Genomic DNA, 15,411 nt, shown 5'->3' on the forward strand with positions numbered 1-15,411 from the left:
TTGGGTTGACACATCAATGTGACTGTAGCTGACTTAACTAACCGAGCCTGGGTCTTTGCTCAGTGGCATGTCTGCTCTGAACAGCATAGGCATTCCCAAACCCACCCAGCAAATTCTGGGGGTGGGTGAACTTGGATTTCAGGGAAGGGGTTTGGTTTATAAGTTATGTTTGCTGCCTAGACTACAGTGAATTTCTGCTCCTGAGTTGGTCCAGCATATGTTCTGAAGAGCTTCATTTATGGCAGAGGCACATGGCACAAGAAAGAAAATCTCCCCCGCTGCTCTGCTTTCCAAATGGAAAACCTGAAGTTAAGCCTCAGACCCTGCAGGGGTTTCATGGAAAATGGGGCAATTCTCCTTGTATCTTCTTAAGATTGAGAGGCTGGCAGCTGGTCACCAGGGGGGTATCCCAGGCCTCAGTTTTAGGGACAGTGCTCTCTAATGTTCTTATAAATGATCTGGTTGCAGAAATTAAGTTTGATGATACTAAAGCAGGTGGAGCTGTGGACTCCCTCAGTGGTAGAGAGGCCTTACAGAGATTTGGATAAACACAGAGCTGAGCATTTCCAACCATGCAAAATTTAACAAGAGCCAAGTGCCAGATTTTCCACGTGGAACACAGAAATCCTGGCTATACATACAAACTGGGGGACGAGAGGTTGCAGTGCAGCCCCATGAAAAGTGATCTGAATTTTTGGGTTGACGGTAAGTTGACTATGATTCAGAAGTACCCTGGAAGCCAAAAGAGTCAGCTGTGTCCTGGGGTACCTCAGGCACAGCACTACTGGCCCCCATTCTACACTGTGGTGTTGCAAACCCTGTCTTGAGTCCTGTGTCCAGTTTTGGGCACCTCAATTTAAGGACATCACACTGTTTGAATGTATCAGTAGGAGGGGGACCAAGATGGTGAAGGGTTTCAAAGGCAAGACTTTCAAGAAGAGTCTGAGGTCTCTTGGCCTGTTCAGCTTGAAGAGGAGGCTGAGAAGGGACCTCACAGCACAGCACACCTTCCCCACCTTCCTCATGGGGGACGGTGGAGACTGAGATGCTGATCTCTCTGTGGTGACCAGTGGCAGGGCAGGATGAGATATACTGAAGCTGTGTCAAGGGAAATTCAGGCTGGAAATCCGAAACAGTTCACTCTTGTCCTAGTTAGAGTGGCCAGGACCGGCTAATTACTGTGTGGGAGTAACAAAAACTGTGTATTCTACAGCTTCTATGCCATTTCTAACAAGCTGTTAACAATGGACCATTTGCAGCAGCTGCCCAGGGCACACCTGACCCCTCAGGCTACAAGCTGGGTACTAGAGAACCCTGTGAGATGGGGGTCTTCACACCAATGACTGAGCCTGATAACTCCTCCGGGGGAGGCATTAGCACCTTTACACCCAGCCTGAGGGGTCATCTCTGCTAATGGGCCAACAACATTCCAAAAACATCCCAATACTCACACAGTTAAATCACACACTGGTAAACTCCCTGCTCTGGGGCAGGTACTGGGCATTCCCATCCGAACCTGAAAATTTAATCTTGGAGTTTTGGAGCTTCTGGTGCCACTTGTCGCATCCAGAGGAGGACCAGAACCTAAACAGGACTGCGACCACTGTCTGCACCAACAGGTTTGCTTTCATTTTACTTCGGACTCGGGGGGACATCGTGGGTCTGAGCACAGGGATCATCAAACACCGTTCGGTTCGTGTCCTGGGGTGCTGGGTTACACACTGGGGCTTTGTGGGTTAAAACCAAGTTCTCTTTGTATTATTGCATTCATTGTAATACGTTTATTAATTGTAACTCTGACTTAAAAATCTCCTTTGAGTTGTGTTCATTTCTCCTGCTGGTTTACCTTTGAACCAGCACAACTCTCTGACAGGGTGGTCGGTCCCCGAAGAGGCTTCTCGGGCGGGCGATTCGTCCCGACTCCCCGCCTGGCAGAGCTCAGGGAGCGCCGGCAGCACGCGGGCAGTGCCGCGGCTGTGCCAGCGCCCTGCGAGGGTCGGGGTGTCCCTGCGAGGGTCGGATCGGGGGGTGTTCCTGCGAGGGTCGGATCGGGGGGTGTCCCTGCGAGGGTCGAGGGATGGCCGTGCGACGGCCCGGGGGTGCCCCTGCGAGGCTCAGATCGGGGGGTGTCCCTGCGAGGGTCGGGTTGAGGGGTGTTCCTGCGAGGGTCGGATCAGGAAAGGCCCGCAAGGGTAGGGGGGTGTCCCTGCGATGGACGGGTAGGAGGCTGCCCTGGCAAGGCTCAGATCAGGGGGTGTCCCTACGAGGATCAGGGGGTGTCCCCGCCAGGCTCAGATCTCCGCGGTATCTCGCCGCCCGGATTCGCTCCGCGCTGCCGGGGCAGCCGCCCCTTGGCCGCTTCCTGCGGCGCTGTTGTGTATCCGGGGCAGCCGCAGCATGGAGCCGGCGGCCGAGGGCGGTGAGAGCCGGGGGTGCGGGCTCAGCGCAGCGCAGCGCGGCCCGAGGCCCGGCTCACTCGCCTTTCCCCTCTCGTTGCAGACGCAGAGATGATGCTGGGCACACCCGACCCGGAGCTGGCGGCCACCATGGGCTTCTCCGGCTTCGGTACGTGCGGGGCCGGCCCGGGGAGGGGGGAGCGCAGCCCTGCTCTGCTGCCTGTCAGCCCCAGGTGGGCGCTGTCCCTGCCTAACTTTGCTTCATTTTCAGGGAAGAAAGCTCGGACTTTCGACCTCGAAGCGATGTTTGAGCAGACAAGAAGAACTGCAGTGGAGAGGAGCAGGAAGGTCTTGGGTAAGATGCGAGTGCAGTCGGGCCATGCCCTGTATGACAAACATGTCTTGGGTATTCTCTCTCGGGGACTGTTTGAAGTGTGTTGGACTGGCTGTCTAGAGAACAAAACACAAACACTGCATTGCTCTGGGAAGACAGTCCTAAACAGCTCGGGCCTTGGTGAATATCAAAATTATTTAGTTACGTGGTCTGAGTGTTTAAGAGCAGTGTGTGTGTGCGTGCAGGCCTCTCTTGAGAGGCATGGCTTGCTAATACAGGAAAAAGGTGAATTTGAACACAAGTGTCTTTCCTTTCTTCTTTTACTTAGCTGTGTATTTATTTTGGAAAGGAACCTGGTACAAGCAGCTTTAGAGGCAACAGTAATGGCAAAGACCTGTGTGTGTTACACCAACCAGCAGGTTGTATTGCAGCCCACGAATGTGTCTGTTTTTTGCTGTGTGTTTTCGAGGTGGTGGTTTGAGAGTGGGCGAGGGAGGAGACTGTATCATTTGCTGCCTGCATCCAAGTGAACACCAGCCCAAACAACGTCCTTGAGAGCATTCATGAATGTTCTAGAAATCCCTTTACCAACCCAGTTGTCCACAGTTGTTCCCTGTGCTTGGACAGTTTGTGCAGAGTGTGTGCCTATTGTTTTGTTTTGGTTTTTTATGTGATGCCATCGTGGTTGAGCAGCTTCTATCCTACTAGATTACACTTAACCTAATCTCTGCAGTTTACAAAGTTTAATCATGTTACAGTGTTGGGGGTTTTATTGCTTTGATTCTATACAAAACCGCAAGATAAGACCTCTGTGAAGGCTCATTGACTTTGTGGACTTTAAGACACCGTGAAATTCAAATACAAAAGGGATTCCAAAATTTAGTTCGGGCTGGTTTTTTTTTGTGTTGGCTGCATCTAAAACCAGCAATATGTGTTGGTGTTGAAACCCTTTCTGTGTTTGATACTGCATCAGGTTCACCTGTTAGTCCTAATAAGAAATAGTTTGTTTACATCATGTTTTTGTTTATGAGGGAAATTCAGTAAATGATTACAAAACCATAATGATTTTAAGTCAAGATGTCTTGACCTGCATCTTGAATGTGTCCTCTTCCTTTCCTTGCACCACCACACCCTGCATATCCCCCCCAGTTTCTACATGTGTACCTGCAAAGGAAGCACACAGCATTTTGTTGTTTGTAAAGTTCATTATTTTGGCTTCATGAAGCCAAAAATTATAGAGCTTTATATGTAATTCAGCTGTTTAACTTAGAAAGAAATTTTAGTATTCAAAGTATAGCAATCAAAAATATGTATGTGTTAGGACTTTTTGTGGAGGTGGCTTAATGTGACCGTTTTATTTTCAGATTTTTTCGGATACACTTTTGAGTTTTAGCCTTTTGGGATAACTGTGATAACATTTGGATATGGCTCCTCCACTACCTGATGTGTTTCCTGGTTCTGTATCTTGCAGGAGTTCACGTCTTTTACTTAGGCACTAGTTTAGTTCCCTCCACTAGGAAAACATCAAAAAGTCTCTGAAGTGACCATAGTGCTTTAGTATAGTGTTGAAAATACTGGAATATCAGCATCCTTATATGGTGAACTTAGGTTTGATAGAGTGTAGAAGTGAATGACTAGAAGGCATTTACATTTTTGTTGTGACATTTTGTTGAGTGATCATTGCAGTAGCAATAGAAATTTAATTTATGTGAAAAAGTATTTTCAGGTTAATTCCTTTATTTGCTGTTACCTTTCAAATGTTTCATGTAGGTCTGAAGATGAAGAAGATTGGCTTACTGTCCTCAGCAAGCCACTAATATTTTTTAAAAGGCATGATTATTTATCATTTCTGTGCTCTCCGTATTCAGAGGCCCGTGAAAGAGAAAAGGAAGACCAGACTGAAAAGGAATTTAGAATTCCATGCACTGATTCATCAGCTTCAGCATCTGGTGCAACAGCAGCTACATCCACATTAAGTGAAAGGTACTTAGATGTGATGGGAGATTCCATGTAACAGCTTTCTTACCTGAAGAGAGTGTTTGTTCTGATAACATGAGTGACATTAACTTGTGTGAACATGCCTTTGTTATCCCAAGTACTCTGGTGAAAATACGGATTTAAAAACTGTTTTTTAATCTTTCTTAAAGATATGTCGTGATTTGTGTATGTTGACATTATGTTTACTTAATACTCAATTTTGCAGGTACTTTCAGTTATCTTAGAAGCCCTTATACTAATCTTTTTTGTTGTTAAAAAGGGGCTATACACTCCAACACAAAGTGAAGAATAGATACTGTCTATTTTTGCTCTTAAGCTACTTTGCTGTAAAGATATGTTTACATTAGTTACAGTATTTTATGTATTTATGTGGAAATATAATAATTACGCTTTTCAAAATGAAAGCATCTATTAGTATATGAAAAGGACAAAATGAAGATATTGAGTGAATGATGTGAGGAGAGTGAACACATGGGGAGGATATGCCCACATGCTTGCACAACTGTCAGATGGTTTTTATTATTTCTCCCTTCAGTGTGCCATCCATGCTCTATTACAGCTTCCTTGTCTTTTCTCTTATACCTTGTTTCACTTACTGAGGAGGTAATAAGGGAAAGCAAAAAAAAATTCTTTACACTTCTCTGAATCCTTGGAAATGGCCTGCCAAAATTGTTCTTTCTTTACAGCCCTTGATAGAGTAAGTCTGGAAGACTGAAAGTTGAAGGAAATGGCACTTGCTTTATCCTTTCTGTCAGCACCACTCCCAGCTGCTGTCAGGAGGGCAGGTGGGCTTTTGGTCTGGCTGCACTGGCCCGTTCTTAGGTTTGACTTTATTCCAGTCAGGACAGAGGATACCTGGAGCTGTAGCCAGAGCACTTGGCTGTCTCTGCCAAGCTTGGAAGTGTGGTGAAAAGTCGTGCTGCAGTGCTGGCCATGCAGAGTGGCTACACTGCCCCTCAAAATGCTGTAATGTTTGGTTTTATCAACTTGCTTCCCAGCAAATGAGAGAATTATAAGGCCAGGTAATTCACAGGAAGAAAGGCAGGTATTGGGTTTGGGTGACTGTAGAAAGATCTGAAAATCTGTGACTCCAGGATTGGATTGGCCTCCTTGAGTGTTGTACACATCCTTCCCATGGGCACAGTGTATACTTTTGGTTTCATTGCAAAACTTACTAAATAGTTTGGCTTTTGGGGAAAAGAAATGTGATTTGCTAGTCTAGAAATGCATATCAACTCATAAAACCTAAGTCTTTTGCACACAGTGTTGTGAACTTAGTTTTTGAGGACACTTACTTGAAGAAATTTGACAATCTCTACCTGTGTCTTGCTTGTTGGAAAATCTTCCATTTGGTAAAACAGGTATTGATTGCCCCATTGTTGTAGAATAAGAGAAGCTCTTTTTGTTTGTTATTTTTATTAGATAATTGTGTGCTGATCTAGGTCTTTAAACAGCTCTCATCCCTATGCAAAAGAAAGTTTGTATGTGGAGGTAATTTACTCTATTGTGCAAATAAATATAGTTGGAAAACTTTCAGGTGTGCAAACCTTTCTCTTTTCTGTAACAGCTGAGGACATAAATCATGTTGGGTTTAGTTCATTTTGATTTCTTCCTAAAATAGAGTTTCAATTGCTTATTCAGCACAAGTTTTTTTTGTGCAACTTAGTCGCAGCTTGGTGTACAGCTGGTGTTGGGGGCAGAGCAGGCCTATGTTCTCTGTCACAATTACATAGGTTAGAACTGATTTTCTTAATCCCTTACCATGTTCTTAAACTTTTGTGGGTTTATATACTTTTTATGTGATAACCTAAACGTTTTATTGAAACACCACACCCTTCCCCCCCCCCCCCCCCCCCCCCCCCCCGAGTAATACCTCTGTAATTTAACAAAGAGAAGAGAAAAAGACTATCTTTTGCAGTCTGCTCACTTAAAAACTCTGAAAATATAAGGTTAAATTGCAAGACTTGGTTTGGGAGCTTGTCTCACTGGGTATGAAAGGAACAGATGGTTTGTGCTGCAAAGTAAGAATGTGATGATACACTGTAGTCGAAGGGCGAGGTTCTCCGATAATCGATCCCTTTGGGACCTCCCCCCCGCTCGGGCGGCGCCGCTTGGAGCTGCCAGCAGAGGGAGCGCGGCTGTTTCGGATAAGACTGAACTCAGCCTTTCAGAAATTTCCCAATGCCAAAAGTGTTTCAGACAACAGCAAAGTGGTGACTTGATGTGACTTCTAGAGTCTAGACTCGTGACAATTTCACGTATTTGTTTGATACCCTGTTGTTCTTTAACATGATTTTAAAGCAAATGCCACGCTTTGTGTTCTCACTGTGGGTGTGAGCCTGGGCAATTCCTGTTGTTTTCCACCCAGACAACAGAGGTGCAGGGCATCTGTGCAAGCTACAGCTTGAAACAGAATCTTGAAATTGTTCTGTCACAGTATATTCTGTTAGCTTCTAAACAATATTGAAATCCATACTAATGATGTAGTACTGTTGCTTTTACCATCAAATTAACTTCATTTATTTTGTTCAGTTTTTGAACTCTGTCACTATGATATTCCTTTTTGAAAGCTTTGTTTGTGTTTACAAGATAATGGTGGGTCTACACTCCATTAATAAAAATCAGTGCACATTTTGCTGCTAATTTTGGTGCCTGTAGATTTACCAGAGTGCTCAACGTCTTTTATCTGAAAATTCCTATGTAAATAACTATGTTCTTGAAATAAGGATAATGCCTTAAATGTTTCTTGCAGAGAGACAGCCTGTAGTGAAAGTGAAGACAGCTCAGATGAAGAGCTAATTGGTCCTCCTGTCCAATCCCAGAGTTCTGCCAAAGGTACAACTGAGGATACTGATGATGATGATGATGAATTCATTGGGCCACCGCTTCCCCCTGGGTTCAAGGATAGTGATGACGATCATGACAATGATGATACAGAGGAGGAAGATAATGTAAGTAATTTGTTCCTCTTTAGTGTTTTAATGCTTTGTGTAGACACTGCTTTGTATGTGTGATCTTCCTTTACAATCCAATTTTCAGATGAAGTGAGACTTTAGACTTGTCTGTTTTTTTCTGATGATTACTCATCAAATGCAAGTGATAGTTTTCATTTAAAACCACCAAGATTTAAAACAAAAATATACATGTGAAATGCATCATCAATTACTATGTATTCTTTACTTCTTTGTTTTCATGTTATGAAAAACTAGATAAATATTTGATATTAGTATTTTTGATGGTGTATTTCCCAAAGCATATGTAGAAGGTTTTAGAAGAAAGAGGAAGCAGAGGTGGGCTTGAATCTAGGGACAACAACTGTGCCAGAACTGCTTTGAGAAAATGAGCTCTAGTAACTTTGGGCTGTTATTTTCCCCCACCTTCTTTTTTGTTGTTTGTTTGCTGAGTTTTTTTGTTTGTTTTTATTTTTGTTTATTTTGGTTTTTTCTAAATAAATTCCAGGTCTGTTTGATAGAGAGAATAGAGGGTTTTTTCTGTCTGTTGAAATCAAGAAAACCCCTAACAGCCCAATTTTGGTATCACAGATACTTAATTTAGAAATTTTCCTCTGTTTAGTTAAAAGGCATCTGGATCTGACACTGGTTGATGTGGTTTAGTGGTTTAAGGGTTACGGTGGCTGTGCTGGATTGATGGTTGGACTTGATGATCTTAAAGGTCTCTTCCAACCTTTACAATCCTGTGAAAAGATTAATGGTTTGATGTTTTTTCTTCAAAACTTCCTGTATTGAATATTCTGTGACAATGGATTTTGTGTGATGGTTTCCATGTGTAGCAACAATGGTAGAAGTCCCATAGCAACAGCCTTACTTACACTGTTTTGAATGATATGGTAGCAGAGAAGACCTGTATGTCCTACAAATAGAAACATAGCCCTAAAAAACCTCCCCAATTTTCAGGGGTCTCAAGGCTTTCCTTGCAATTTCTCTTTAGTTTTCAGTGGATACTCAATTTGTCTGTTCTTTTTCTATAATATTGCTTACCTTGCAGCTTGTGAGCTTTGAAACACAAGTTTAGAATACTCAAAATGAATGAGAGGAACTTCTTAAACTGTAACATAAATGATTTTTAGAGTGAACCTAAACTTACATAATCACAATTTTTTTTTTCATTTCCCTGTGGAGGATAAGTGATAGGAAATTCTGGTGCCTTATGGATTTATGTTACTTTGTCGGATCCACTTCATTCACTGTTTCCTACGGATTGCTTTAATTATCAAACTGTATGTTCTAATCCCATATCTCCTGTGATCTCATCTGTACCCCACATATCACTTGTTTTGTCTTAGAGAACTTGAGATAAATCCCTTACTTTCCTTAAGAATTACATAAACCCTATGTTGACTTATGGCTTAATCTTGATCCGTATCAGAAACTCTTTTACCTTTTAGCTGTTTTGGCGCTGTGGAGTGAGTCTGTATACCTGAGGGCATCATGACCCGAGGGCATCATGGATTCATTGGATTTCAGTTGTTGTGGGTCAGGTCATGTTGAAGTCACTATTTCTTTTCTACCAACTTCTCCAGAATGCCAAAGGCAAAACCATATGCTTTAAATTACTTTAACCTGCCTTTCTCAGTAGTCACTTTGCTGATTGGCTGTTTTAATTTCTAATAAGACACTGGTGTTTATTTTTTATTTATATGTCTTTGAATAATGCTACAACTGGATTTGATTAATGCTGCAATTGGCTTGATGAAGTGGAGTTACTGGAGACCAGAGTTAAAAGACCCTACTGAAAAGTTTCAGACAAAAAGATAACTTGCAGTCTGGTGTGATTTAAATTTGTCTGCACTTAAGACAATAGTTACAAAACAGTCTAGAATAGATTTGGTTGAGAGTAAGCAGAGCAGCAGAAATATGAGACTTGTGGGTTTTCAGTCTAAACAGTTAATTTATAACGGGGAAGATTTTGTGTCAGTGTGAATGCCAGAGGCCGTTGGGGTTCAGGGCCTTCCCTTACTGCTGCTCATGAACTCAGTTATTTTCTTTCCTGTGAAGGGAATCAGGAAGCAGCTGTGCTTTCCTGATTTCCTGTTGATCGATTGGTGATCACAGTATGATCTTGCGAGCCCCAAGGAAGGCAGGTGTTGCAGTTATGAGAACTCTGTGGTTCCTTTTCCTTGCTTGTACATCAGACTGTGTGGTATGCATGGGTGCAGAACCGAGACAGCAGAAACTGAAAGCTGACTTTCCCCCGCCTCCAGAGGCAGTGCGAGACTCCCTCCCTTTTGTTAGCATATTTGCCTACTGAAGTAATTTCTTGAAAACACAAGTATCCATGGTTTGATCCTGAAGGAATCAAATTTTTCTTTAATAGTTAGAGGTGTTGCAGTGTATTTGTGATGTGTAATCTCAAGTCTTGTGAACTTTGTATAACAGTTAAAATACATCAAAACACTGGCTTCACCCTGACAGCTTGTTGCCGTCTCTTGAGCCTGACTGCAGCTGCGGTGCTTATTATAGGAACACTGGTTTTTCACTATTCCTAGTTCAGTTGTTTTTGCTTTCTTATTACAGACTGTCAATAGGCACATTTGTCCAATTGGGTTGCTATGAGGCTGGCGACTTTTTGATCCAGGGTTGGGCAGGACTGCCCAGCTCACACTGGGTATTTTATGGAATAAACAAGGTGAAAGGAGTGGATGGTGGTTATTATATTTCATGGGAATTTTTCATACCTTATTAGTACTTTCATGAGACAATTACTGCCAGCAGTTGGTTGCTGAATGTTTTGAAATATCATTGATATTTTTTGAGTATTATACATCTTTACATGTGGTACAAACTAAACATAAATTTTTTAAGAGAGCCTTAGGTATTGTGTCAAATTTGTGAATTCTGACTTGAGATACTTCCCCCCCCCGAATTTATGTAAGTTCATTTTAGTTATGCAAGTCTTTGTGGTGCTGTTGTAAAGCATTATTATGTGTTTGATTAAAGTCTCTGTCAGTACTGGTGGTAGTTACATTTAATAAGTACATCTTTAGATTTTATGACTTACTCAGTATAATTCAGCTCCACTTGTCAAAAGTGATGGTTCTTAAAAAGGGATGATATACTTGTGCTTGGTTTATACCAATGTTTGACAGTGCTTGTTCTGTGGCAGTGTAAGGAATGCTGCTGTACCATGTGCTTTTTAAGGGCAGAAGGTACACTTGATAATAACTCCCACTGATATTTTCAGCTTCTTGTAGCTTACTTTTTATATGGAAGGCTTACATTAATTCGGGGAGTGAGGAAAATAAGCAGTAGGCTATTTGAATTGTGATCAGTGCTTTTCTGTAGTGCTTTTTCTTTAATAGTGTGAAAACCTGTTTGCATCGTCAGTGTTGATTTTTCACATGGTTATGAGCTGAGAGGGGAAAGAGGCAGCAGAGCATCTTCTGTAGTGTGAAGCTTTACAGGTTTGGTTACTGAGCCTTTCTGGAAGACTTGAAGAAAATCTTAGAAAGAGAAAACAGCTTATTTTATAGAGGGCAGATTGTTAATGAGGGCAGTATTTCATGTGGTAAATTTGAGGCTGGGAGATGATCTTTGCCAGCTTTTTTGCCCTGGCAAGATGCACTGGGAGTCTGTCTGGTGTTTGTGCTGTCAAAGTCTGGCTGGAGGGGATCTAGCAAAAGCAGTCACATCAGGGTTGGTAGGTGGACAGCTTTAAATCTGGCACATAAACATTTTTCAAGGGGATATATGACACTTATTAAAAGATTTTAGAGTGTGTATTTGTTAATGCTGTCTTCTACATGTCATTAGAAAATGTGCTGAGATCTGTAACAAGATTTAAAGGAGTGTTAGCATCTTGTGACACTTTACCTGACTTAAAGCAACAGGTATAAAGGTGATTGTTGAAGTGTTTGCCAGATGGATTTGTAAGGATTTACTTTCTGTCTGGAGCTGAGTTAAAGTTCCAGACAGAAAGTTCCTTTGGAACAGAGAACTGTTTCTCCCTGCAGCACCAAAGAGGGGATACTAATCATGTTGTAATTATGTCCCTGAAACAAGTACAGCCTTGGGCCTCTTCAAGGCCCAAGGCTGTACTCTTGATTTGGTAAGTTTCCAAAACGATAGCATAGCTGTATTGCAGGTTTTAGAATTGTTTTGAGATATTTTAAAGTTTTTTGCAGAAGTTTGACAGGACATAGCACTAACACTCATTTGTTCAGAATGGAAGACAGCCATTTCCTGCTGATTTAGGTGGAGAATTTAAGTAGGCTGTAATTGCTCCAATCAGAATTTGGCTGTGGAACCACACTAAAAATCATGGTGCTGTAAAAATAACTGTTAGGGGAACTTTCAGTCATCCTAAGGATTTGTAACATTTAGGCTGAGGATTGTCTGTCCTAGTAACTGCTGAATCTTATTTACCCAGTCATGTTCCATCTTTTCTAAAGAGCAAAAGTGTAGTAAGCCAAACAAAGTGATTTTAGTGCGTGCAATAGAGACAGAAAAGTGTAGGTTTGCAGATGAGAGGCATTATTTTTTAACCAGTTCTTGTAGTTGATGAAAAATAGGTAGCAATTACCTATTTGCAATTTGCTTGTGTGTTACGTTCCTATAAATAGGGAAAGTGCTTTTGTCATATATGTGCATACTATGTTCATAGGTCTTGAAAATAAAAATCAGATAAATGTATTTGCTTTATATTCAACTTGCTTTATATTAAACTTGGAACGAGTTGTGGAATTTTTGTTAGGGATCATTTGTGTGGTTACTGGTTTTGCAAAGAATGACATTCTCTCCAAAGTTAATTAGAATGGATTTGCAAGCTTCTCAAAAATTAAAACAAACCCCAGTCCCCTAAAATTTGTATAATGACAGTCAGTCTGACAGTGTGAAAAAATCAAACAGAGGCTGGAATGGAAGGAATGCTTAACATGAGGGACTGAGAGCATCATATGAAGAGAAAGTTAGTAGGGTAATTCCCTTAAGAAATGTTTGTCTTTGATAAAAAGGCGTGGGGTATCTGCTCGCCTTCTCTTGAACCCAGTGCCCCCAAGTTTGTGATTACCAGTTGTGCCTAGAGCAAATGAATGTACTTGCAAAATGTTATTTATTGATTCTGCACAACTATGGCCAAGCATTCACTGCTGTATATCCTGCCATGCCTTTTTGGTGGATGATGCTACTTTTAATTACTTTGTAATATGAGAAGTTTTAGTATGTTTCCTCTACAGATAGGTACTTAAGTCCTATGAGTTTGTTTCTAGAAATATTTTGTGAGAATATTAATAGACATATATTTGTTGACTGCAAGATACTTAAAAATTAGAGAGGTGACTTCAGCAGCATTAAATAAAATGCGATGTAGAACACAGTTACTGCTACTACTGCCCTCTTTAACAAAGTTCAGAGGTCTTCGTATGTACTGTTTTTACTTTTTATCAGCTTTAGAGACACTTTATCAGTCAGTTCAAGGCTGGGGCCCTGTAAAAAGCTGCTTTAGGAGCTGCTGATACCACTTGTGTGTTTAAAGAGGAAGCGCTAAGAGTGATGCAAACCGGTCTTCTGCCCAGGGCCAGGCATGTGCCTGTAAAACCTCCCATGCCTGAAATGTGGGATCCTTATGTGACTGACCCTTGGCTTCTTTATAGTCAGAAGCCTTTGTGGAAGTCAATGTCCTTAACTCTCCTTAGAGGGGGAGTAGAATTTGATTCTTCTTTTCTGCCAGATATGTTTGAGGCATGGACAGCCTTGAGACTGTACAATTCTGTGACCTATGTGTTAAGAAAAAAAACCCCTGAAGTCTTTTTAAGCACATATTCTGCATGTGTATCTCAGTCACAAGACTGTATTTTGATACAGTATTTTAACAAGATTGGGTAGCTAGAAATGTTAGGAAAATCCGTTTGTGCAATGATATATGAAGATTCAATCCCAAATATTATTCTCATTACTTCCACTAGATGTTGGGCTGTTTGGATGTGAAGATACTGAAATTAATTAACTCTTTGACAACCTAAAAAGCTTAGGAGAAAGTGTTGACTACCTCTTTACATGCTGCTTTTCTTGGCAATTGCAACAGATTTCCAATATACTTTTAAAAAGAAGCACAAATAGCATGTTGTTTCCATCAGTGGTAGAACACATAAGATATTTTTAAGTTTGGCCAGGAAGCTAACAGCAATGCTCACATGGTATTTGACCCTATTAGTATCACTGTGGAAAACATAAATGGAAGATTGAAGGTTTTCTTTTTATCTGGCATGTATCGTTTTGAAGGGTTGTTTATGCTGTAAGCAGAATAATGAGAACTACAGGTACAGAGAACTTTTGCTTGAATAAAGAGGAAAATGAAGTGGATGATAACAAGTATTTGAAATATTCCTGATGGGGATGAATAAACAGTTTTAAAGGATCGTATTTGAAGGAAGAGTGCAGGTGACATGTAGTTACACTTCCTCTCCAAAACAAGTTTTCTCAGGATTTTCGATGAAGAAATGATTTATGTTAAGCTATTGGAACTGCAGACTGCTTCAGTGGAATCCTTGGAGAGCAATTCTGTTGACTCTAGCAATGTCTGCTGTTTGTTTAAAAGATGGCTTTGGATTTTTATGGATGTGAGGCTACCACATGTATTGTTTTACGGCTGCTGCAATGGCATCACTTATTTGCAGGTGGGCACTTAGCAGTATATGGGGACTATACGTACTTGATGCTAACAGTGTCCAGACCGCACAACAATCATACTGAACTTCCTTACGTTAACTCCTGCTTATCCCCTTTTTTTGTTTTAAAACCTAATAAAATGATTTTCAAATTATTAGGATCTTGAATAGTATTTTGCCTCATTACTTTGTGTACTATTTATAAATGTTTCTTTGAAGCCTCAGTATAACTGAAGACTGATAAATGCCCATATAATAAAATATTACGGGAACATGTTAAGAATTTTTCTGCTTTCCTTTCATTAATCAAAATAATTACTCTTTTCAGAGGAACTGAATAATCATAAAGAATCATTCATACGACTTTTTTATTAACCATGGCCTTTCATGCTCCAGTTCTGAGGCTTTTAAAATGTGTTTAAAGCTCCTAGTTAGATTTGAGTGATTGCGGTTGTTACTTTTGGTAAACTATTTTTTCCTTTATTTTACCAGAAATATTTTTGTTGAATTTTTAACATTATCATTTTTAAATGTGTTGGTTTTGTAGAAAACCTTTTTGGAATGTCTCAAAGTACCTCCTTAATGACAGATAAGATAGAGACTTCTTTTTCACTTTTCTTGTAAGATCTGGCATCTGTTAATATGAGGACTCTAGCCTGAAAAGTCAGGTGACTTACATGTGGCATCTGGTTTTCAGGAAAAACATTACTTTGTTAAGGAAAAGTTACTTTCATATGATAAGCATCATGTCCAAGAATAGCAAAAAGGTGATATGTTATGTAACCTTTACTTCCCAATAGAAAAGAAATCACTCAGACAAGACCTTTTGCAATAGGGACAGAGAGCTTTCTGTCCGGTTCTGAAATGGGCCTTAGTGCAAATAGGTAATAAATAGTTATCTCCTGAAGCTCAGGTTCATTCTCTGCTGCTGTGTCAGCAGTGCAGTTAATACACGAGTTACCTGGATGAATCACAACTTTGAGTGCATGAGATGCAGCCAGTGTTTGACTTAAAACTCTCCTGTTTCTTTGAGTCACCCTAACCCTAGTTCTGCCAGCTAA

General features: G+C 41.0%; 1 protein-coding gene across 1 annotated transcript in view; it reads left to right on the forward strand.

The window, feature by feature from the left end:
• Positions 1–2,385: 2,385 nt before the first annotated feature.
• WDR70 (WD repeat domain 70) overlaps positions 2,386–15,411 on the forward strand; it is a 135,976-nt gene continuing 122,950 nt past the window's right edge. The window contains exons 1-5 of the mRNA XM_071581300.1: positions 2,386–2,419; positions 2,500–2,565; positions 2,668–2,751; positions 4,599–4,713; positions 7,481–7,679. Coding sequence (XP_071437401.1) covers positions 2,398–2,419; positions 2,500–2,565; positions 2,668–2,751; positions 4,599–4,713; positions 7,481–7,679 — 486 coding nt within the window. The 5' untranslated portion in view covers positions 2,386–2,397. The remainder of the gene's footprint in view (positions 2,420–2,499; positions 2,566–2,667; positions 2,752–4,598; positions 4,714–7,480; positions 7,680–15,411) is intronic.

The sequence above is a fragment of the Pithys albifrons genome, chromosome Z, assembly GCF_047495875.1.
Source record: "Pithys albifrons albifrons isolate INPA30051 chromosome Z, PitAlb_v1, whole genome shotgun sequence".
NCBI lineage: Eukaryota > Metazoa > Chordata > Aves > Passeriformes > Thamnophilidae > Pithys > Pithys albifrons.